This window comes from Electrona antarctica (genome assembly GCF_951216825.1).
Source record: "Electrona antarctica genome assembly, chromosome: 12".
NCBI classification, from domain to species: domain Eukaryota; kingdom Metazoa; phylum Chordata; class Actinopteri; order Myctophiformes; family Myctophidae; genus Electrona; species Electrona antarctica.
The window spans coordinates 28,133,953-28,159,918 of record NC_136793.1 but is presented as its reverse complement, the minus strand read 5'-3'; the positions used below and the strand labels follow the sequence as shown (position 1 = coordinate 28,159,918).

The window sequence follows — 25,966 nt, the reverse complement described above, 5'->3', positions numbered from 1 at the left end:
AAGAGCCCAGGGAGACCATTCTCCAAATGTCACCCAATTAACTAGCTTCATCTATACTGAACACACAACAGCTCTCTCTCTCTCGCTCGCTCGCTATCTCCATGTCTCAGTTTCTCTCTGTTTGTCTCTGTCTGTCTCAGTGTCTCTGACTCTGGTTCCCTCTGTATTGACCACATCCACAGTTAACACAGTAGCCATGTTGCTCTAGTCTAACGTCAACGGTCAGGGCGTGGCCTTAAGTTAATGTCAAATCTAATGTCGCTTCTTCTCTCCTTCTCTCCTCTGTCCAGGCCAACCATCCAGGGCGATGGGCAGGACAAGGCAGCAACAACAGCAGCTTGGCTCTAAGGGACAGAAGGGGACTGCGGGCGCCAGCTCTCGGAGGGGACCTGTCTAACCAGCACCTCTCGCACCACTACACGCCGCTGTACAGCCGACCCCCTGCCTCAGAACGACACACTGCCAGAGAGGAGCGTCACTGCCAGGGGCTCCTAGGGATTCTAGCCCAGTCCTCACCTCGGGCCGCAGTCTCAGGCTCGGGCACAGCTCCAAACCCCGGCCCTGCCTCCACATCCTCCACTTCCGCGGCTCTGGCCCCCGCATCGACTCCTGCCTCCTCGGCCTGGCCAAAAGCTCCATCCTCAGACCCATGTCCAAATAAAGCCCCAGGCTCTGGCTCTTCCTCCGCTACTCTCCCCGCACCGACAACACGTTCCCCCCGGCAGCCAGAGGAGGCGCTCTCTTCCTCTGAATCCTTAGCTCCAGGAGGAGGAGGAGGACCAAGGAGAGGGGGAGGCGAGCACCTCCCACCCAGCCAGATCCCCCGTGCGGCGGGGGGAGTCGGGAGCAGCGCCTCCTCCAGCCTCCACAGCCTAGCCAGCCGTGGAAGCCCCTGTCCGAGCCCCTCCTCTGACCGAGCCTCTCCTATGCCTCATACTCCTCCCCCTGCCTCGTCTTCCTCCTCCTCGTCATCCTCCTCCTCTTCATCCTTGTTCACTGGTCGTTTGGGGCAGCCGCCGCGAGGCCCCCTTTCACTGCATAGTTACAGCCGTAAAAATGTCTTCCTCCAACACTCCCTTCATACTGCCGAACTGCAAGCCCTTGCACAAAGAGACAGCTGAGGGCACTAAAACACACACACACACGCACACACGCACATGCACACGCACACACAAACCACCTCAGCTATGAGCAGCCATAACACTAGACTTGAATAATGGATTGTTGTTTGTTTTAGTCTTCTTCCCCTCCGAGACGTGTTGTCATACATGTACACACACACACACACACATGCACACACGCTCGCGCGCGCGGTGAAGTTCAGATCAACCTTCTGCTGGTATTTGGGTGTCAGAAGATGGATAGATGTGATCTCATGAGCGCACACACACAAACAAATGTCAGGCAGAATATTAAGCACTTAACCACTTGAACCCTAGTGTCCCCATTCTGGGGGGAACAATTGGTCGAATATAGCACATGTACAAGCTCACTACACATTGTGAGTTGTGTGAGTTCGGTGAAGACATTTGGTGTAGTGAGAGGAAAAAGAGCGGTCCAGGTGCAGCGCCAACCTTTCAGGTTTAGTAAACTAATACTTAGTTGACCGGAGTTGGCTTTATACTTAGTCCACTCTTTTTCCCACCTCTACTGTATTCACCAAATGTTGTCATCTGCAATCTCACAATGTGTCAGAAGTTAACTCAATGTGCTGCTTGTAGAGCTTGCACAGAACTTGTATATCTGCTATTGTTTCCCACCAGAATGGGGATGCTAGGGTTATATAAGTAGTTTTTAAGGCACTCATCTGTCTGTCTATTAGGCCTCCCACGTCATGCCGACAGTTGAGAGCTGCTAACACCCACAGACAGGCCCTCACAATGCACACTAACTCTTACGCCAGTGCACAGAAACATACACAAACACACTCTATAGACACTTAGACACAAACACACCCACCCTCATCTTGTGTGTGTGTGTGTGTGTGTGTGTGTGTGTGTGTGTGTGTGTGTGTGTGTGTGTGTGTGTGTGTGTGTGTGTGTGTGTGTGTGTGTGTGTGTGTGTGTGTGTGTGTGTGTGTGTGTGTGTGTGTGTGTGTGTGTGTTTTAAGATAGGCCTACTCTTATTTTTTATGATTTAACTGTAACCAGAACAAATCATGTGCTGCTTATGGAACTATATGACAGACAATAGTTGACTTTCACGAAGATGTAATCATTGCCAAATGCTACTGTATGTCAAATCAACACTGACATCAACTGACTCTGTTCATCCATTTTAAGGTGGAATTCCTCCTTTAGAAACTGCATGCTTCATAAAAGTTACATACAATTCTGCTAAAACATTTTGTATAGTGACAAAGGGCACTTTTAATAATAATAACCACTCACACGTGTTTGGATAAAGTTATCAAATTTGAATAATTCATATGAATACATCTCCATAATATAAAAGAAAGAAAATCACATATGAACCTTTTGAAATTTGAATGTTTATCCAATACTGTAGATGTACTGTATGCTTAATAATGGAAAATAGTTTTTATAAGAAAAAGAAACTGCTTATCACGCTACCCATGGCATTATGTAGGACTGCATACTAGATATCACAGATGTAAGATGAATATATTTAATAGAAATGCTCTTTAGGACTGGGTATCAAACAATAATGCGGAACAGTATCTTATTGATATACAGTACGCTAGTATATAGAAGCAATGGAAACGTTTGTAAGGCGTCAAAAGGTATTAAAAACACTTCACCATACTGGATTATTACAAAGCTATCTCAGGCTTTCTGTGGAATTATGTATTTTTTAATTGAAGGAGTCAACTCCAAGTTGATTTGGAAAACAAATGATTACATATACTGTACCAACAACAAGAGATACTGGCTTGCACTGGCTCACCAAAGTGCTCCCTGTCTTCATTCAAGATACTGCAGAAAGGTATTGGTTGAAAGTACTATGTTAAAAACCCTGTATCGAAACTGGAGTTACACATTTTTCCAAAGATGCCCAGTCCTAATGTGCTAGCCTGAATTTCAACTCAAATGGATGCTATCATCAGGCTAGCAATGCACTGTTTTGACACTAAGACACGCGGAATATGACTTTTGTATTGAGAACGATTTTCATGTAACTGCCATAACCAGCTGAGCCCTGCTTCATTGTTCACAGGTTACTGTTCAATGTGAAAGGAAACAAGATCTTAGTTTATACGCCAATGTCTGAATGATTTGTGAACTCAACCATTAGGGATTCTGATCAAACTGAATTTTCTACCACAAGATGTATCCTAAAACGTGTTGGGAAGAAAGTCCATAGCTGAACACAGTAAACCTCTATCTAGATTTCTCAGCGGACTAGTCAACATAATGGAACTTCATTCCCGAGGGGTTGGGATGTATGAGGATTGCACTGTCCTATCTACAGGTGGCAGAAGCCTGCCCCAGCTGCCAAGTACAGTGCAAAGGTTCACAGCACCTTTGTTCCATTAGAACAAAGAACGTGTTCAGTTTAGGAGAGAGTTGTTGACCTTGTCTGGCTCTAAACTGTGACCCCCTGTAGGGAAGTGTGTGTGTGCATTGGCTGAGAGGCAAGGACTCGTAGAGGTGAAGGACACAACTTTACTCCACTGTTGAGAGTGACAATTCTTCCCCCTCAGCTCTGTTCCACTCTCTTACTGCTCATCTCCTTTCTCTCTGCCGCTCCACAGACATCTATTTCCTCCCTGTACTCTACAGGGTACAGGGTTGATTTCCTGTTGCTTTCTAGCTCCTCGTTTCTAGCCCCCTCCTTTCCTAGTTCTCATTCCCCCCTCTTTTTACCTTTACCTCTCACCCCCTACTCTTCCCCTCCCCTCCCATCACCTTTACTCTTCCCTCCCCAGGCTCCAACCCTTCTCCTCTTCCTATACCCTCTCCCCGCTCTCCATCCCCTTTCCTCCCCCTCCCGTCCATTCTGCTCTCATCTTCCCTCACCCCTCTGCCACCTCTCACACTCTTTTATCTGCCTTGCTCTCCTGCGCCACCTGTCCCCGCCTGCTTAACCCTTGCACCGTCATACACTGTGTGCATCACAGAGTCTAATGTGAACTGAACATTCCTGGCAGGGTTTGTTTACAAGTGGTGGGTGATTAAAGCAGGGAAAACCTGAGACGTTTCGCCTGACAGACCTCATAATGGATGCTACCGGTGGTCACAGAAGAATTCAAATTTTGTATTTGTATAAAGAGGGACTTTGTGTGCACTGCTAACTCAACAGTTTTCTGTACCTTATTTGAAATGATGTGATCATTCTGGTGGTGTCCAAACAGCAAATCTCAGAATTAAGACAGAATTCAACGTGTGTACTCTTGATTACACGCAATGGAAACTCACACCTGATAGACTATATAAATGTGGCCTTAAAGGTCAGGCTGCTGAAAATCTCACCACTGGAAAACAATGTATCTGCCATCCTGAAGTGGCCGTGACTTACAGGACTTGATATCCCACGGTTCTTGCTACATGTACGATTAAGATACTTCAGTCCCTTTTTAGGGAAGTTATTTATTTATTCCTGCCTTATTTATGATTCTTGTCACATAAAACCAGTTTCCCAAAACCACATTAGCACTTGCAGGTAAATATGATGGTGGTGATAGTGGTCAGTGATTATGATTAGTGTTATTTATTTTGATTTTTATAATTATTATTGTTATTATAATCATTTTGTTATTATGTTTATTGTTTAATGACTATATATGTACTGTGATTTCCGAGGATGTTATTAGCATTGATTTCACTGATTCCGATGAGGAAAATGCTGTTGGGAAATATTGTTTAAAGGAGTGTAATGCTAATCAGTCACGGAGAGAAGTCTAATGTCTCTATGGCAATACGTATATTTGTATATATTTTTTATTGTCTTAATGAACAGGTAAAGTAATGAAACTGGACTGTATATATATTGTTTTACTCTGTTAATATTTATGTAAATGTATCTTAATGTTCATTTTGAAGTATATATAAATTACAGGGTTCACATTGTGGAAAATATGAGATTAAAACCAGAAAAAGGGGTTTGGTTTCATGAAATGCTGCGAATACATCTTAAACTGGATGTACAACGGAACAATCAGATTAGTAACAATCGAGATCTCATCGCTTTACTTGAACCTCAATCAAAAGGTGAGTCGAGTCAATCTGAATCTTCTGCTAATTGAAATGCAATCTTCGTGCAAGAATAATGCACATCATGTAAAAACTATGCTAGCCTTTTTATCACTTTGGGCTGACTAAAGAGACATCTGAACAGTACTAACGGGGAGGTTTGGGTCAACCCATGAACCTGACACCTGATTTAGATGATATAGTTGTGTACCGCTGTCACGCACCAAAAACAGATCTGCTATTTTTGGTGCACAAGCAGCACAACATGATGAACAACAGAGTTTAAACCAAGCATAACATGCCAAGCCTTTAACCAGGTTTTCCCCTTTGTCGAGCTATAGGCTAAATTGAAGATGGAGGGGTTAATGCAGTAGCTGTTCAGTGGGCATATGTTCCATACAGGCTATAATTACTGAATGGAACTTTTTTTTAAAGCGTGCCGCCAGTCCGTCACCCTCGGGTTAGGGTTAGGGTTAGGGTTATTTCCCTACTATAGGTCTCAAAGGTAGCCTAACCTTTTCAACCTCAAGGTTGTTAGTTCATGAAGGACATTTTATCACTGAAATATTCATCCACTGTATTGTTATTATATACTATTAATAAAATGGATGTAAAAACATGTTGCAGCGTGTTACTTTTAACTTGCTCTGTAATTCAACGAGATAAAATTACTGGGATCTGCCATTAAATGAATAATCAATCATACCCGGCCGGCAGGAAGTTCTACAGGAACGCCTACTCATTACTGAGTGGCAAAAAAAACTACTTCCTGGCCTTGACAGCCCATACATCCAAACAGAAAAGTCCTATCTGATTGTATTAAACAATGTTAAATGCATGTGCATAAGAATTCCTCTAGAAAATGATATGCATTCAAGTCACTGACCTACTGCATCTTTTTAACTTGGATGGATACATGATAACTCACTGGTAAAAAAATTAAACATAAATAAAATAATAATGCTATTCTAGATGAATCTGCATTGCAAGCTGCTATGCAATATGCGCACACATGAAATTCAGAGCAAACACAAATAAATAATACAGCCACGAGAGATTAGGTGAGAGGTCTAAGAAGGTTTATATTTGTGGGGAATGGCGTGGGAAGGCTGGAATGGCAGGCAAGCAGATAAGCAAGCAGCCAGGCAGCTGGGAGTGGGTGAGGTGCCTGGGTTAAAATACAGGAGAGGTGATGAGCTGATGGATGGCAGGTGTGTTGGCTGAGGGAGGTGATTAAATGCAGCGTGCAGGTGTGCAGGATGAGCAGCAGGACAGGAACACACAGCACAGAAAGACCAACACCACACATACAGAGACCAACGAGAGGGTTAGGTTAGGGGTAGGGTTAGTAGTAATGTGATGTCGGAATAACGTGCCGTCGGATGACACAGACACACATGAAACAGGACTCAGGAGAGGTAAACACACAAAAACACAAGGGAAGGATATTGGGACACATACTGCAGTCTATACGTACCTAGGCTATATTGGTTCTCAACCTTTTCAGGCCATGACCTCTCAACAGAATCATATATGAACTGGGGACCTTCACAAGCACTTGAAATTCAGGAGTTGAGGCATTACATTTTTGTTTGACTCACACGGTTTCACAAATAAATATTGTCAAACTAGCAGCAGATCTACAAGCTTGTAGATCGGCTATTTTCAAATGTTTTGATGCCCGGCCACAAAACGGCCTGGCCAATCAGCAGCAGCTAGAAGCTAGAAGAAGCTGCTAGAAGCTGCTGCTGATTGGCCAGGCCGTTTTGTGGCCGGGCATCAAGTCTGCCTGAGAGTTCCCAGAAGGGAGCAGGAGGGGGGAACCCAGTGTACTCTCTGCTGCCCCATCTGGCGGAGTCAGGTTAGGTAATTTGGTCATTTAGTTTGATTTCTTCTGATGCAGCACTGGTCTTTTTTTTCTTTTTTTTCTGGAATTCAAAAAGTCTTAAGTCCTTAAAAGTCCTTACATTGTGCCACGAGAGGCACCACAGCGAGCTAACTTTAGCGAGTGAGTAAAACTCGGAACCACTGCTAATTGCAACTGATGTCTAGTTATTCATATTTTCAGTTTAATTATTTATGCTTTTAATTGAACATGGGCCCGCCTGGGCCCTGAGGGTGGTGTGTACTATCTATTGTTACAGCCTCAACAATCATTCTGGTTGTTTTATGCCGCTCATATCTTCTGACAGGGATGGTAGAGCTTTAAATCGCTCTACCATTTTGCTGATGATGACGCATATTGGGTAACCTTTTCCTGTGGTCACTCACATACAGTTTCAGCAAGTCTTGACAAAGTATAATAATCAGGCATTTCCACAACAAATGTATCTTCCAGTTTTTTGCATGTCTTGAAAACCCTGTGCATGTGTTGAAAACCCTGTGCATGTGTTGGGCAATCACATATGACATACAGGTCTTTCTCAAGTAATTAGAATATTTTGTAAAAGTTTTCTTCCGTAATATAATTCCAAAAGTGAAACTTTCATATATTCTCAATTCATTGTGCATAAAGTGAAGTATTTAAAACATTTTTGTTTTAATCTTGATGATTATGGCGTACAGCTCATGGAAATCTAAAAATCCTATCTCAATGAATTAGAATATTTTACGAGACCACTAAAAAAATGATTTTTTAAACGAGAAATGTCGACCATCTGAAAAGTATATTAATGTATGTAGTTAATACTTGGTCTGGGCTACTTTTGAACAAATGATTTCATCAATGGGGTGTGGCATGGAGGTGATCATCCTGTGGCACTGTTGAGGTGTTATGGAAGCCCAGGTTTGCTTTGATAACAGCTTCTTCTGTCGTATGTCCTTAGACCTTCAACTCCGTTGCAGCAAGCCAGTCCAGTGTGTCATCGTCTAGGTCAATTAACCCACGATCACCATTCGGTGGCCGGTATATGGGGCAGCTGGTCAGCACGTGTTCCACAGTCTGTAATGGATCCCCACATTCGCAGTGGGCACTGTCTGTGAGACCCCACTTCTGCATTGCTGCACCAAAACGTCCGACACCCATCCTCAGGCGGTTGAGCGTTGTCCACTCCTTGCGGGGGAGGTGTTGGCCAGGAACATCTGTGGGATCCTCAATGTAGTGGTGAAGCCTGGATGGTTCTGCTGCCTTCCACTTGACATCCCTCCCTTGCACAGGCTGGACCAAAGATGGGATGGTGATGAGCGACGGTCGGTGGTGAGACCGGGGAAACATGTCCAGGATGCGTCTTACAGGGAGAGACTGGTTGTTGTGCCATTTTGCGAATGCCAGGTCTGGATTGGTGGTGCTGTTCCATCGTGCAGAGTAGAATGTGCATGGCTCCTTTGGGTCGTATAGGAGTGAAGCATCGACAGTAGAGGCCCAGTCTACCAGGAAGTCACCATCGGCATTGGAGCTGCTGTAACCCCAGTCTGTATGGTGGCTATTGAAGTCGTCAGCGTACACGGCAGGGGCTGGGACATCTGGCAGGGACGATGGGACCAATCTGCTGGGTGGTGGTTTGTAGATGTTGACGATGGTAGTGTCTTGCACTTTGGTGTTAATCCATTCTATCTCTGCGCCCTCTGGAGACTGTCCGGTGGCTGACCAGGCCATATCTTTGCGGACAAATGTGGCCATGCCATGATGTTTACTGGCGATGTGGCCGGCCAAGGTGTACCCATAGACCCTCAGGATGTTCTTGTTTTCCTGGTGGGTCTCCTGCAGGGTGATCACTGTCATGTTGTTTTTGCTGACTATTTGCTCAAGGATGTTGATCTTGGCAGTGGTGAGACCTTCGACGTTGAGCTGGAGGAGCGCTAGCTCTGGGGCTGTGGTCGGTGGACGTTGTGAAGACATTTGTTTCGCTTAAAGGGCATGCAACCTTGCAACTATACTCTTTAGCTACTTGCGGGGGAGGCCATGTGGAGGCTGTCTTCTTCTCCCCCTGATAACAGCTGTAAATGAATTTGTATTGTTCAGTCTTATGTCTCACACCTTCCTCTTGACATTCTCTGTGGGGTTCAGGTCAGGCCAGTTGGCTGGTCAGTTAAGCACAGTAATACCATGGTCAGTACACCAGTTACTAGTAGTTTTGGCTCTGTCCAGAGTCTCAACACACGCTGCTGGAAAAGGAAGATCAGCATCAACATAAAGCTTGTCAATGTACTGATGTCACTTTTCTACAGGGTTCTGTGGAGATTACCTAATTCCTTTGTTGAAGTTGCTGTTGAAATGAATAGGAGATCCAAGCAGGCACATATCCTTCTTTCCATTTATTGGTCAGTTTTACAGACAGGTTACAGATATCATCGTTCCATAGTTACAGCATATTGAAGCCTTCGTCCCAGGCAGAGCCTAGGTCCCCCCTTGTATCTCTCTGCTGTCTCTCACTTACTCTCTCTCTCTTACTGATTCCCTGTCCCATCTTATACATTTCTAACGTGTGTGTGTGTGTGTGTGTGTGTGTGTGTGTGTGTGTGTGTGTGTGTGTGTGTGTGTGTGTGTGTGTGTGTGTGTGTGTGTGTGTGTGTGTGTGTGTGTGTGTGTGTGTGTGTGTGTGTGTGTGTGTGTGTGTGTGTGTGTGTGTGTGTGGTTGGCCCTTAAGGCTCTGTTGCCTCTCAGTCAACAAGTTACCACAGGGGTCAGCAATTACCACAGGGGTCCTTGATCTGTAAAAGGATTCCTGACTGGTAAAAGTCACTGTCCGTACTATATGACAGGAAGAACTCACAGCTGACTATCTTAAAGTGTTTTAGTGACTTGCTATCCTAGATGAACTCACTCAGGCTTCCCTGCATGTGACCTCCTCTAGGCTGAAGTGTTATGTGTACAATTATGACATATGTTGAGAGGCATAAGCTATCCAAATATACATCAGACCCCCCTTCTGGGGAATGTAATATTCCCCAGACATAATTCATATTTTATAAATGACCAATTATTTTTCCAAAACAATGTTCACTTTTTTCTCAAAAAATCAAAAAAAATTCAAATTCCCCAAACTGTCTCCCTTCGTAGGTAATTACCCTCTTCCCCCCTGGATAATGAGAAGGTAAAACACAGTCAGGTTGACACAAAACTCAAAACAAAATGAACAAAATCAAAACTCAAAACAAAATTAACAAAATCAAAAGCTATGTTATTTGACATCTGTTAGACAATGACCCGTCTAAAGCCGTTTGTTTTCACACCCAGATAAAATAAATTAAAGTAGTATACCAATGGACAGCTTCTGTAATACCAGTAAACTGTTCCTAGACTAATTCCTGTACTATTTTTAATTTGTTCCCCAACATTCTTTCTCTCACAAACAGGCCTGGCCAGGACTTCAGTACACACACAGACAAACACAAATACCCATTGCACCTCTGACCCCCCTTCCCCCCTGCCAGCTGAGCAAGGGAGAGGGTGAGAGAGGCTGATCCCTGTACCTGTATGGACATTAATATTTGTGTGGAAGTGTATTCCAATATCGACTTAATAAGAATAATATTCCCTTCTCCCCCCTTCTTAGTTAGTGAGCAACTTTCATGGAACAATGGACAGATGAATGGTCCTGCAGAAACCATCATCTGAGCCATGATTCGGAAAGTTGCACACAAACTAAGAGCTAAAACATGTAATACTCATGGTGAGGTTCAATCCGTATTAATACTATCCCCATCAGTTCAACATTTTCTGCAATATATTACCGGTACCTAGTAATAGCAGAATAATGGACAGGAGACAAAGTAATATTGGACATATTATCCTATTTTAGGCCTATTTTAACTAACAATTAAACAACATTTTCCATAGAAAGTCTTTCTTTCCCTAAACTAAACCTCAAAGTGTCAAAAGCAAAATGTCCATCCTTCATGCCAAATGCACAAATGGGGTGACAATACATTTCCTCAGTGCCCCTAGATATATCTAGCAATATCTAGAAAAGGTCAGTGTCAGATGACAGCTAGGTGACAAAAGCCATGCTTTCAATAGCACAGAGAGGGGCGTGTCAAGTCACCTGTAAAAGAAGAGCATGGAGGAGCCATGACACTTCTCCTTCAGCTATCCTCATCATCCATGAGGTCCGGTCAACTTGACTTCCCTCAAAGTTTCCCAATGTGGTTTCTGGTCACACTGTCCAGAAAAATGACCATATGTCCCACATTTATGGCAAACTCCTCTCATTCTCCAGCTGTGACGTGTCTGTGGCATATATCCTTGCTGGGAAGTATACGCCTGTACTGCCCATGGTGCAGCCCCGGGTGGCATCGGTGGCTGACATCCCCACTGTTGCCATCTCTGCTGTGGCGGGTTCTCCCACTGCCTCTGTTGTGGCCCCACAAAATCAGGTGTCTCTCGTACTCTCCATGGCAGAAGTGGTTGTGGAGGTGCTGGTTCCCACTGCTGTGGCTGCGGACTGTTCGGCAAAACAGCCGTGCAACAAATCCAACCCAGTGTACAATGTGTTCCACATATTGTACGAGGGGCAATATCGCCAAACCAACCACTGTCTCCAGATTGGCCCTGACTTTTTCAGGAAGACCTTGTTCAATTTTGGAGCGGACAATAGACCGTTCCAAATCATTACGCTCAGGGTCCTTTCCTGTGACATCCATCCATTCCTGGGCAACCCTGGCGACATATTTACGTGGCGGTTCGGAGACCCCCAGTGGAGATATCGTAATCGTATCCGGATGCACGTCAGTGGGGTACAAGTCTCTCAGCGCATGCCATAATGCTCCTCTGTGACCCAAGAAAAGTTCTGCATCTCCAGCCGTCGTGCCTGAGTACAGTCGGAGTCCCGCACGTGCAAGAATGTCATCCAGGCCGTCTATGCCAATTAGATTTGCAAGAAGTTGTTTTAAGTCACCCATAGTTAGCTCTGTCCCAGTCAAAAGGACTTCAATATCCAGCCGTGCGCACCATCCCGCAAAGGGGGAAGTTGACGTACAATGTCAGTCATGTCGACGGACGCCCATGGCTTGTACTCCATTTGTCTGCCCTTCCCCAGCACCGGGAGCATCCTGGGGCAGTTATCATCAATGTCAGGTGTGGGCCTCTTTGATCTGCATGGGCATTTGTTCAAGGCCCCCCTGGAGTCTCTCACACGTCTCCGGCTCGAACGTGTGCGAGTGCGGGAATGGCTCTCACAATCACTGCTGTCCTGTTCAAAATCCTCATCACGTCTCTCCTCTTCCTTCCACTGCCTGTCGTGACTCGGTAACACACGTTTCTCCGTGCGTCCAGCAGCTCTGTCACGGCAGTGTTTGCTCTCCAGCTCTTTGTATAGTTGAACCAAGTCTTTTTCTTGAGCAGTCAATCCAGCCAAACGCTCCCCCAGGTACGTAGTAGCGGCTGAATCCGTAATATTCTCCTGAAAACTCTCTTCACAGAAATCTGCCCACGAAGAACGGTGAGACTATCACCAAGAGAGCTCAGCACCATGACAGCGTCCCCCCTCACTTCCTCCTGTGACAGGTTGCTGCCGTTGTCACAAACAGAAATGGTGCTCATGGCCGGATTGGGGCTTGCAGTCCTTCTGTAGATGTCATCACCTCCATGTAAACTGTCTCTGTGGCTGTGCGCAGCCTCATCCTGCAGGTCATCCAAATCGAGGATCAGATGTGCCTCTTTCATCAGAATTTCACTCAACCGTGTTTATATGGCACGCATAGACTGTCTCTGTGTCCTTAATTCACTGGTCAAGTCCTCTTTCAGGCAACGCACCCGTTCCAGCTCCCTCTTAACAGAGCGTTGAGTGTCGCTGTCATCTGGCCGTTGCTTAGATGTCCTCATGTCTCCGCTGTCATGAACTTTCACCTCAGCCTTTGCTGAGAGCACGTTGCTGTGGTCCACAATGTCAATGCACTGCTGCTTCTTGGCCGGTAGTACTGACTCACTGACATTGGGGCCTTCTGTAGAGAACATAGCTAACACTGATAATTCAGTCTTGCGTTTGAGTCTTCGCTCCTTCGTTTTCTGATCTGCTCTGTATCCATGCACCAGAACCCTTATGGTGTTAATGACTTCTACGCTGGTTACATTTCTTTGAAATCTTAAAAATATCCTTGCATAAAACTGAATATTTCTTTTGGACAATGTCCACTGGGATTATCCCTGCGTCCAGAGGCACACAGTGCTGTAAAATATCATAATAGATGTTTGTGTTGAGACTCTGGACATGACAAAACACAGTGATGATTTAGGTCATGTTATCTGCTATGGTGTTGATCCACTGAGAACTTAACACTGGTTTCAACACAGCCATCTTTTTAGAGTACATTGTGCTTCAGTATGTTGACAAGCTCGATTTGGCACCTGCCCACAGAGCCAAAACTACTAGTAACTGGTGTACTGACCATGGTATTACTGTGCTTAACTGACCAGCCAACTGGCCTGACCTGAACCCCACAGAGAATCTAGGTTGTATTGCCAAGAGGAAGGTGTGAGACATAAGACTGAACAATACAAATTAATTTACAGCTGTTATCAAAGTAAACCTGGGCTTCCATAACACCTCAACAGTGCCACTGGCTGATCACCTCCATTGATGAAAGGATTTGTTCAAAAGTAGCCCAGACCTTAGTGGTCTCGTAAAATATTCTAATTAATTGAGATAGGATATTTTGATTTGCATGAGCTGTACGCCATAATCATCAAGATTATAACAAAAAAATGTTTTAAATACTTCACTTTATGCACAATGAATTGAGAATATATGAAAGAATTATATTACGGAAGAAAATGAACTTTTACAAAATATTCTAATTACTTGAGATGGACCTGTAGTTGCCACTATGGGCTTTAGAGCCCTGAGAAAGGCCTCAGCACTGGACATGTCTGACTCTCTGAACGCCATTACATCCTGGTCCCTTTCCTTCTTCCTCGCCTCCAGGGAAAGTAGTGCAGGGGATGGCTGGCTGCTGCTCGATAGGAAGCGCTCAGCCATATCGTCCACGCTGGTCCATCCAGACGGAACATCGGCTATCATTTTGTGCTGCGGACAATTCTGGGAATTTATTTGTCGCAACACATGGAGACCTTGAGGGCTTCTGGGGAAACTGCAGTGACATGTCTGTGCTACGTGCGTGATGACAGTGCACGACACAAGATTTACTGTGTCCACACAGCATAGACGGTACTGTGAAGCAAGGCATATTAGATGCATTGTCCATAGCCAATGCTGGATGTTTTTCCTCCATGACCCATTCCTTTACTGTCTTACAAATCATTGCTTCCATGTTAGCACCTCTGTGAGACGTGTGTGCTACCATGGTTTCCAAAATAGTGCAATCATCATGTGTTATGTTGTGGCATGTCACAGTCCCCATGCCATAGGATTGTGTTAGGATAGTGATGCCTGTGCATCACATATTCACATTGCAAAATTATATCTGACCTCACTTCGCTGTATATCTCTGGAAAAGTATATGGGCAAATACAGTATTGCAAATTAAATGAGAAATTGATTTTCAGTTTGTCCTTTCTGACCTTGTGTACATATTTTGGCATGCCAATGAAATGTTTGCATATTGCAGTGGTCATTGTTCAAGTTCATACTGTACTGTATGGTCAAGTAATGCACAGTAATTAATCCAAATTGAGTCCACCAAGTCCACCATGTTAAAGTCACATGATACTGCAGTACAGTGCCTGCCAGGCACACTTAAAAACGGCTGCATCTGGATCAAGTAAGAAAGGAGATGTCAAGAGGAAAGCGGGGATATTCCATGATCCATCTACAGGCAGGCATCTCATCTGTCTGTAATGGTTATAGAAATTAATCATGATGAACAAAACAAATAAGCCGGGAAATATTCTTTCACTGGATATTGTTGTAATGAGATCAGATAGCTGTTATATCCTTGAATCTTTTTTTTTTTTTTTAGAGATGCAGCAGTTTCTGGGCAGTATGAGTACTTAAACCAGTGGGGGTGCACGCCAGGGGGTGCTAATTAGAGAGGAGTGTAAAGAGGCGTACTCGGGAACGATGCAAGTGGGGAAGAATTAACGTTGGGAAAGCGTGCCCTACCTTATACCCGTTTCTGTGTCTCTTTTATGCCCATAAAGATGCCCATGGAGATCCCTGATGTCATCATCAGCCCATATACGGGCATGTCTATCGGCCTATTGGGCAGATTGATGGATCTGAACCACCTATCTTACCGGCACGAGGCCGGTGCAACAGCCCAAAATATACACTGTAGTTTTTTTGCTATAAGCGGGTGGCAGCCAGATTCTACTTGGAATGGAAAAGTTTGGAAAACCCTGACTTGGACTACTTTCTCAGTCATCATAAGTTGAATTATTCTAGACGGATCAATAATATGTACTGAAGCCGTCTCAGACCACTTGCAGATGTCTAGCTGTAGGCATCAATTTAGTGTGCTATGAAAGTATAGTGTCTCTTGTGTCTGCCATGCTGGGATAGAGAGATATCGCACACCTTGCACATCACTCAATCACTTGTCAGTTGAATTTAATATGCTGAACAGCCTGAACTTGTGTCAGGATTCAACCCATTTTGTGTCACTATCACATTATTGATTCCAGTGGCTCCTCCATGTGTCTGTGCATGTCACAGTCATTGCTCCGTTGCTGTGCCATTTGTCAAAATCACTCTAGATAGGTTGGGTCCATTTAGTTTGTACCCCCACGCCCCCCCCCCCCCACCCCCCTCCTCCCTGTCACATTGCCTCTCTATTTTTCGTTGACATAATTCTCTCCTCCCTCTCCATATATGAGCCAATATCTCTTGTCACTCCCTCTAACTGTCCAAATCAAACCTCTTATTGCATTGGGGCCTTTTACGTTGTTAAGCTTGAGACCTGTATACTGGACACACTCAACACACATAACAATCGGGTCCATATCACACTGTCACAGTGGCTCAGGGGTAGAGTGGCCAGTAGAGCAGCTGTATGGGAACTGTGAGGTTCCCAGTTCGATCCTGGGCTCCCCCAGAGTTAGTGTTGAAGTGTCCTTGAGCAAGACTGAACAACGAATTGCTCCCGATTTGCAGGTTGGTGTGTTGGCTTGCATGGTTTCCTCTGCCATTGGTGTGTGAATGGGTGAATCATCTATATAAAGCACTTTGGATACAAGTACTACTATGCACCATTTACTGTCTCACAGCTCCCAAGACACTTTTGATGCATCTTACCTGACCTTGAGTTTCACCCTGTGTGTGTGTGTGTGTGTGTGTGTGTGTGTGTGTGTGTGTGTGTGTGTGTGTGTGTGTGTGTGTGTGTGTGTGTGTGTGTGTGTGTGTGTGTGTGTGTTTGGGGGGGGGGGGGGGGGTATTATCTTTTAATGTAGCACATTGAGTTTATGTTATCAATGTAACGGTGCTCAGTATAAATGCATTGACAGAACTTTAGTACTTGCAGCAGTGTGGTCCCGGACATGTTGAGTACCTTACCCAGCATTCAGAAACGGCCAGATGCTAACTTGCATAATGTTTTGCCATTTGCATATTCTCCATAATTAACATGAATTAGCATAATCACCTATATATATATATATATATATATATATATATATATATATATATATATATATATATATATATATGGACAATATTTCAGCAAGTTCTTGGCAGATTTGGGGAATATTGGAGTGGTTGGGGGTTACTGAAGATGCTGAATCCGTTTCTGACAATTTAATTTAATTACATTTTTCAAATGGCAGTTTAAGCGATTCAAGAGTAGCGAGCTTGTAAGATGAGGACCAGTGGGGCTTGCCTACAGAATGGGCATGATGAGGTCCTCTCCTTCAGTGTCTGCAGTGCCAGGGTCTCTTGGCACTTTCAGTAGATCTCGTTGCTGCAGAAACATCCTACTGTATCGCCACAATTCAACTTGTGATTTTTTTTTGGTCAATTATATACTACAAGGCGTCACCATGTGAGGCGTTGTTTGTAGATCAGATATTGTTTTTGACAAATTAATTAAGTGAAAGTGGTTAAAACTCGACTACTGTATGTAACTTTCCTTATACCCAGGATTTGAACCCGGTTTCCTGCTGACAGTTTTACCATTGAGCCTGCTTGCTAAGGGCATACATTGAATCTTTGACCATCAGGTCAGAATTTGTGTCAGAACTTCTGGTCTAGGAATTTGCCTCTTTGAATTTGCCTCTGTACTTCTTTGAATTTGCCTCTGTACTCTAGGACCTGGCTAAGATATGTATGCGCTTCATTTAGCGGAGAATATCTCAACTGTTCTTGACTAATATGACCGCTGCGAACAACGTGGGAACTGTGAAAAATTCTCTATCCGGGGCGAAATACCCGGAAATGACCACACCAGACAGCTACAGTACTTCAGTATCTTCTAAACTGTGCAACAGATTTCCTGAGATGCTCAAAATGTTCAGAATACTCATGTTTGAATACTCAATAGACCATATGCACACGGCGGTCATCTTTCCTCAAGTTAATGGCAGGGTGGAAACTAGCCGCAATTTGCCAATGACTGCCCATACATCTAAACAGACAAATTCCTATCTAATTGTATTAAATTATGTCAAACTCACTAAAATTGCAGCTGTACGAAAAGCTTGAATGATGCTCTTTCTATATGCAAAGTGTTTGTTTCATAAAAATCCACCATAGACATGTTATGAGCTACTTTATGTCAAGAAATTCCTTGCAGGTGATTTTTTTCCCAAGTGTTGGAGTTTGGAAGCGCTCCCTTTCAGTAACGCAACATCCTGCTGCCTCCTGCATTATGTGCAAATTCAAAACGGGTGGTACGCAGGACTGTTGAGTGATTAATCAACGAGCGCTTCCAAACTCCAATACTTCACCTGCAAGGTATTTCTTGACAAAGTAGCTCATAACATGTCTATGGTGGATTTTTATGAAACGAACACTTTGCAGATAGAAAGAGCATCATTCAAGCTTTTCGTACAGCTGTAATTTTAGTGAGTTTGACATAATTTAATACAATTAGATAGGAATTTGTCTGTTTAGAAGATAGAGCCATGTTTGAAGTAGCTGTCTGGTGTGGTCATTTCCGGGTATTTCGCCCCGGATAGAGAACTTTTCACAGTTCCTAAGTTGTTCGCAGCGGTCATATTAGTCAAGAACAGTTGAGATATTCTCCGCTAAATGAAGCGCATACATATCTTAGCCAGGTCCTAGAGGAGGTTGGCCCGTGTAGTCCCGCCTCTTTCGGTCAAACATCGCCTTTGTTTACATTCCTATCGTACCTTCTGTTGCGGAGCTCTGAATCTGTCTTGAAAGATTATGGTGAGACATGACCTTTGACACGATCTAAATGTCTCAATAGAAGTGTAGTGAGACAAAATACAACCACCCCAAAAGTTCTATTGTATTAATTCTACCATACAGATTGGACAAAATTGCATTTTATTCATTAAACAAACTGGTTACATAGTACCACTTTAGTAGTAGTTTATATGAAACAATGGAAAGTATTGACAGAGGCTTAATGTGACTGAGTGAGATTGCCATCAATTGGAACCCAGGTTCCTTTTTCCATGTCCTGAAAAGTAACAACAACATTCCAATGACCATCTAGTTTCTGTTTTTGGCCATACAGTTGGGTGCCACCGATATTGTCCCTTATCATTTGACCCATTTAGGCCTGACCTCAAAATTAAAACAAATCCTTCTAAATCCTCCAGTTTTCTGAAATAAATATTTTCACGATTTTTCAAAAATAGCAGACCTACAAGCTCGTAGCGCGCCACTCGGTGGCGCGCTATGAGCTTGTAGATCTGCTATTTTTCAATAGCTAAATTATAACAATGTTTAAAACACCAAAAGGGGTTCCCGCCCAAAATGGGTTAACTGTCCTTTTGCGCAGATCACGCAAACCTCAGCAAAAAGAAAAGGACAATATCGATGGCCTCCAACTGTATACACAGTATGCAGTTCTGTTTTTAACACATTTGTCTCCAGAAAGAAAGTGGTAGAACTGAAAGGTTTAAATCAGTGGGGGCTCCACACCACTCCATTAAGGTCCATTGGTTGCGGTTGTTGGTACTTGTTTGTGCTAATTGTGACGGGTCCAGTTTTATACTAGAATCTAGTTTACAATTTAGGCATTTAGCAGACGCTCTTAATCCAGAGCGATTTACATTAAGCAATATAACAAAAAGCATGGCATACATCACATATATAAAAAAGTAGTTATCATGAAACATGCGTAAGCTAAGAACGTAACAGTGGATTATCTATATCATGAAACTATATATATATATAAACTATACATACTATACTATATTATACTATACATAGGCCTATGTACTATAGAGTGCTATGACTACATAAAATGCAATTCTAGTGCTGTCTACGTAACATGCTATAAGTCTGTTTAAAATGCTATCTAAGTCTACATAAAGTGCTATCTAAGGGGCTAGGGCAAGGGCTACGGGCCATGATGGAGTCTGAAAAGGTGGGTTTTCAGACTACGGCGGAAGATTGGGAGTGAGGCTGCAGTTCTGATTGTGATGGGAAGTATACAACTGGACCTGTCACAATTATACAGGCTTTTGGAATAATGTATTTATGAGGCTGTCTGCATATCCACATCCTAAGCACACATTTAAAAGGTTGTGTTGTGGATGCTAATGTGGGCCTCTGTGGAATTACGCACACATACTGTAAGTCCATGAATATCATGTATGACTGTAACAGCCCTGTCCCTTATGACAGTGCATGGTGGCCTACCTTCCCTCTGTCCAGATTGTCCCTGACAATTGTCTGGCAGCTTACACATCGTTGGGGGATTGCATGGTGTCACCTTTTTGGAGCATTCAAACTATGTGACTCCAATACAGCTCCCTCGCACTTCATCATGTTACACAGTTTCATAGCACCCATACTTCACTACTTTACACCCCATATGCAAATTGAGTCATATTTAAAGGCGTAAGTGATATTTATTTGTTATAGCTATTACCATAATTATTGCTATAGAGTGTTTGTTCAGTAACGGGGGTCTTTGCTTCTCTCCAGCTCTTTAGTAAACGGAACTATATGTGACCGTTTCTGACCGAGGCTAAGTCATTGACATTTTTTTTTCTTCGATTTTTCTTGTCATATGAAAGCGGGAAATCATATTGGTTGACCCACCAGTTTTGGAGATATGGCTTATAGAGTAATGTCTTGCAGAAAACAGCCAGTTGAGAAAACAGGCTTGAAAGGTTCACTTCTGTGGGCTCTAACATTACACCTAGCTACATGTTTAAGCATTTATTTCATACAAGTCGATTTCAGCTTTGACATTTATTTCAGACATGCTCTAGTATGTGAAGAGTCTGCCTGTGCTATTAACTCATTTTGGATAAAAAAAAAAACAGTTTTTCTCCTCTCCTGAACAGTTAGTCTTGCCATGACTGTCTCTGTATCAAAAAGAGTCACATATAGCCTATATACAATCAGGAGAGTGAACAAGCAAAAACAAAAATCAGCAGACAAATTTGGAACTGGAAGACTAAATTGAAGCTCATGAACTGGTTCTCTCTCCTGATTGGATGAAACCTGATTTTTTTTTTTACGGTGCCTAACCGCTCCATTACGCAGCAATGTCTGTCTGTCTGAGCACCTAAAGTGAGCACCTAAAGTGGCCAGTAGAGTACAGCACAGAGTAAAGTGGCAAAGAGTACACTACAGTACGAGCCCTGGGCCGTTCCTGGGGCTCTGGATGTTCCAGGGACCAGGGACCCCTGGGGACCCCCACACGGACCCCCCGGGGAACCCCTACATGGTAACTCTGTCATTTCTTGACCATTTTGGACGTGGGGCGGCTCGCCGGAACCGGGCCGGCAACCTGGGCGCGTTCCTGGGGGTCTGGATGTTCCAGACGAGGAGACCACTGCTGTATTGCAATATTTGATTAATATCATAATATAGCCTAGAGCTTTAACTTGGGTCTTTGTTTTAACAAAGTCACCACCTTTAATACATAATGTGTTTACTTACTCATTCAGTGCCAATCACGTGTATTGACATGTTCTTTTTCCAAAGGCCCAAAGTGCCAATCTGTGTTTTTGTGTTTGGTGTTTTGTGTTCGCCGTGTTGGGGTGAGCTCTGAATTCCTTCCCCGTCACCCCATGAGTGTGATCATGCTTCTCTGCTGCGTTGCTCTTCACTGTCTGCAGCCTGCGACGCGTGGCTGCCAGGGATATTTGCCTGTCCCATTGGCCATGGAGGCAGCTTTGCCATTGCTTACTGTCCCATTGGCCAGAGGCACCAATCACATCAGTATGACTAGGTGGCAATCTGGTCATCTACATTTCATGAGCTTTGATTAGTCAGGTTTCACCTGACACAAACCCTGGGAATGAGGGCTATTTTGGTAAAATAGTCTTGGCAGTGAATGGTTTTAAGATGACACTGAGAGGGCCTTTCAGTTTGTGCAATGCTGTCAGTATGAAAATGTGGTCTCGCAGTAGTCCATCATCATAATATTCATAATAATTAGGATATTTTTGTCACCGTGTTCATTCGACTGTAAGGAGATTTTGTGAGGAGACATTTCTGAAGAGCAGTCACCTGCAGGTACCCTTGCAGGGCCAGGCATTGTTCTTTACTCTTTGAGGCTCTGTTAGGTGCCATTCTATTGTCTTAAGGAGCCTCCAAATGGTTCTTTCACTCTGTATGTAAAGTCTGTAACTCCACCCCTCCTGTATTCAACTCTGTTTGATGTAAAAGGTATATCTTGTCTTGTAAATGAAATGATGCACTAGTCTTGGCTGGCCACCACGGAGGTCAGTTTACTGTGCTCCCGTGGGCCGACCATGGCCACGGCGAAGCTCTGCTCTGTTGTACTTTAACTTTTGAAATAAATAGCTCCGATGAGACCGTCATTCTTTCTCCGCCTGCCTTTCTTCATCTGATGACATGGTTTTCCACTACTCTGCAGTTTGCTTTTGAGAACGTTATTTCATCTCTAGTTTGTTCAGTCTGTATAGAAAATACACGACAAAAACATGAACCAGCTGGAAATAAAACCTGCGTATGAAAGGTGAGAATGGCATTCTTTTTTTTTTTTTTTTCTCTCAACTTATTGTTTTTTATTGTCATTGCCATGACAATAAAAAACTGGGTAGACAATACATTTTATACATATGCATCATATATCACCATTCAGTTATTCAATACAGAATTGTCTCCCCAAGGAGACAGCAGCAACATAGAAAGTAACACATTTGAAAAATAATAATCATAAATAATACTAACATCAATAATAATGAAGAAATGTAAACATGAAAGACAACATCTTGATCAAGTAATTCAACAGACATGAAAGAAAATAAATAAAGAAATAAAATAGAATAAAAATAATAAAGTAAAGAAAAGGAAAGAGGGGGAAGGGGGGGGGGGGGTGTCCATCAATCTTTGTAATGTTAAATCTCGATGCGCGCGAAGGGCGTCCATTTCTTAACAAATTGCTCATTTTGTAGCCTCACCGAGAATGGCATTCTAATCTCCAGCCACCATGTGGCCAGTTAATGACCAGTTAATGTTGATTATGTTACTAGAGCTCTACTTTTATTATTTATCTTATACAATTACAATTTAGGCATTTAGCAGATTCTCTTAATCCAGAGCGATTTACATTAAGCAATAACAAAAAGCATGGCAATACATCACATACAGTACATAAAAGCTAAGTAATGTAACAGTGGAGTATCTATATAATGAAACTTCATATAAACTATATATACTATACATATGTACTATAAAGTGCTATGACTACATAAAATGCAATTCTAGTGCTGTCTACGTAACATGCTATAAGTCTGTATAAAATGCTATCTAAGTCTACATAAAGTGCTATCTAAGGGGCTAGGGCAAGTGCTACAGGCCATGATGGAGTCTGAAAAGGTAGGTTTTCAGACTACGGCGGAAGATCGGGAGTGAGGCTGCAGTTCTGATTGTAATGGGAAGTGCATTCCATAGTTTTGGAGCCAGTGAAATATAACGGAAGTATATCGGATGCAGTAAGTTATGGTTCAGAGACGCTTTTAAATTGTCTCAAACTCCAAAAAAAAAGAAATAATCAGAATATTTTTCTCTCGTTTCATATCAATGAAAAAGGTCCTAGCAACCCGTCGGTTGGATTAGTTATGACGTCCCCACACGTACGGTCTAAATGGGTTAAACAAAAGGTGAGGAGTGATTTGTTGAAAAGTAAAGTGAAGTGTCCACTCTTACCATTTTTCTAAAATATCACTTGATACGTGCTACTGTACCACACAGACTGAACAAGCCAAAAGGCACAGAAGTAAAAAAAAAAAAAAAAAAAAAAGACAAATTCCTAATGGGTATGGCTTACCTTTTTATTATTTATTTTTAATCAGGTTTGTAAGTAACTGTTTGCAGATGTCAAACAGTATTCCACCCCATGCCCGCTGCCTTAATCAAGGTTACTGCGCACGAGTGGCATTTCTGCCAAGCCAGACCCCAAGGGATGGCACGGCTGGCAGTGGGGCAATGTGTGGGTGGACATGGGGAAAGAGGAAAGGCAGCGTCAATAACAGAAGGAGATTTGATGGCGTGCGTGCGTGCGTGCGTGTGCGCGCACGTGTGCGCGTGCGTGCGTGCGAGCACATTTGCTTAATCATCCTTTGTACAGTATAGCATTTAAGCTGCTCTGAGAGCAGCATTCAAAAGCTGCCCTCAGAGCAGCAAATTAACCAATGTCCCGAACGGTTGGCTCAACCGTCTGGGCAACTAGGCGACTGCGTGCCGCGGGCCCGACGGCCTTTGCCTTGTGTCCTCCCCCCCCCCCCCCCCCCCCAATATCTCTCCCCATTTCCTGTCAGATTACTTTCAACCTATCAAAAAGGCCCCCCCCCCCAAAAAAAACCATTGGTGTACGTATAGCATGTAAGCTGCCCTGAGAGCAGCATTCAAAAGCTGCCCTGCAAATTAACATGGTTGTATGTATAACATTTAACCCATTCAGGACGGGAGGCATCCTTTGTGTTTGTTATACTTTAGCTGAAAAATCGTGCAAATGTGGCGCAGATTTTATATTCTTTCAGAGCGACGTTTTTAACTCAAATCTTTGCTTCTAGGAGGGTTTCTGGAACAACATATTTTCAGATGGGAGTCGGCGGCCAATTACATATCATTTTAAAACTGTCATTAGAAGACATTTGTAGAATCGTCCTCAGGTCTAGCTGCCCTGAGAGCAGCATTCAAACCTGCCCTCAGAGCAGCAAGTTAACATGGTTGTATGTACTTTGGTCATTTTCCAGTTTAAGATGCCCCTTTCACTTATCTTCTCCCACCCTATCACTAGCTACTGTACATATGCCCCTAACAATCAATTTAATTTAACTGCACATAAAATGTGGCATACTAGACAAAGAGCATATTAATGTCATGACATTTATTTTATTGCGTGTGTCCAGCACCTCCAATGTCTTTGGGTGCGGAACAATATTAGTTGACACCTAACCAAGGTGGTGTGAATACAAATAAGCCAAGCTTTTAATTAGGTGTGCATACAGAATTAAAGAATGAGGCTGAGGTAAGACAGCCATGTTTTTCCTGTGACTTACTTACTTACTTACTTACAGTACCAAAGCCGGAGAATTGCATTTCTCGCCACAAATATTTTCAGAAACCTTTTTTTTTAATTGTGCAAGCCAACAGTCTGTCTCAAGAAGCTATGTGTTGCCTGACTGTAACCACTTACTCTTTTACTCTTTCAATGTTGTGCTGTTTGAGCTGACTTTACCATATAGGTACTCAGTTATGCTGTGCAGGGGTGCAGTGCCAATCAACAATCAAATGCTGATATAACTGTCCTTTTTAACCGTTTTGATTAAAATCTAAACGCTCGTTAGAATTACGGCTTAATGACACTCCATTGCTCTCCCCATGTCCCCCATATATGGGGACTAGGTTGGCAGAGGGTGTGTAGAGCCCAGGATCACATTAGATAATTGACACAGGGGTGAAAAATGGGTTACAAAATCGTGGGATAAAAAATATATATATTAAAAAAAAAAGAATTACGGCTTAGTGTTTGGCGTATCGTATTATGTGAATTATCTTGTCAAAGAGTCATTGCGTCGGGGTGCAGTGTCTGAAAGTGGCATCCAACAGGCGCCCATCTGGGCATTTATATCACCTTGGAGGACTTGGTCGAGTTCACTGACTGTGCAAGAGTGGAGCTAAGCCCGGCCGGAGGAGGGTGAAAAGGAATATGAACACCTACTGTGAGATGGCTGTGCATCCTGTGAAGCTTCATATTGGCCTGCACAGCACAGGCAGCAAGCTGCAGCTGCCAGTAACATCCATGATCGAAGAGTATAAGGCAACACAGGCCATGATGCTGCGAGACAGTATAGATGTACGTAAGAGTATGCCAGGCATCCACCTGGACCGTTGGAGAGTGTGCGAGAGAGGGCACTGACCTGGCAGGCCATCTGGAGGGACACCAGATCCAGTTTGTGTTATGTTCCATGTATTATGTCCTGCTTACTACCTTCTCCACACATTGGTTGGCAGAGAGCCCCAGCTGCACGCTCTGTTGAAGGCCTGCCAGCCATGTGTGTGTCCTCCTTCTGTCGGTCAAGTCTGGCGGATGGGAAATTCCGGTGTTGACACAACCAGATTCTGACACAGATGGCGTGGAGCAGGCTAGAACAAAGCCAAAACAACTTTCCTACAATGGCCCCCATTTCATCCTCTTTCTCAGGTCAGGATATATAGTGCAGCAGCAGAGATGGGGAGCAATGGGGGTCCTGGCCACGGCAAGCGAATGGGAGAATAGATGTGGGCACTGTACTGGGCAGACCTTAAGAAGCAAGTCAAATTCCCAGAGATGATAAACCACACTGCCTGATACAACAA

The 25,966-nt window shown here is 43.6% G+C and overlaps 1 protein-coding gene and 1 long non-coding RNA gene across 4 annotated transcripts in view; both read left to right on the top strand.

Moving 5' to 3' along the window:
- Positions 1-5,561, top strand: part of ccser1 (coiled-coil serine-rich protein 1) — a 188,315-nt gene extending 182,754 nt beyond the window's left edge. For all 3 annotated transcript variants that reach the window (XM_079516555.1, XM_079516556.1, XM_079516554.1), the window contains exon 12: positions 291-5,561. In XM_079516555.1, coding sequence (XP_079372681.1) covers positions 291-1,121 — 831 coding nt within the window. In that variant the 3' untranslated portion in view covers positions 1,122-5,561. The remainder of the gene's footprint in view (positions 1-290) is intronic.
- An 855-nt stretch (positions 5,562-6,416) lies between these two features.
- On the top strand, positions 6,417-14,592 carry LOC306933377. The gene is made up of 2 exons (XR_013791217.1): positions 6,417-6,571; positions 14,015-14,592. It is a non-coding gene; the product is annotated as an uncharacterized lncRNA (long non-coding RNA).
- The last annotated feature ends 11,374 nt before the right edge of the window (positions 14,593-25,966 follow it).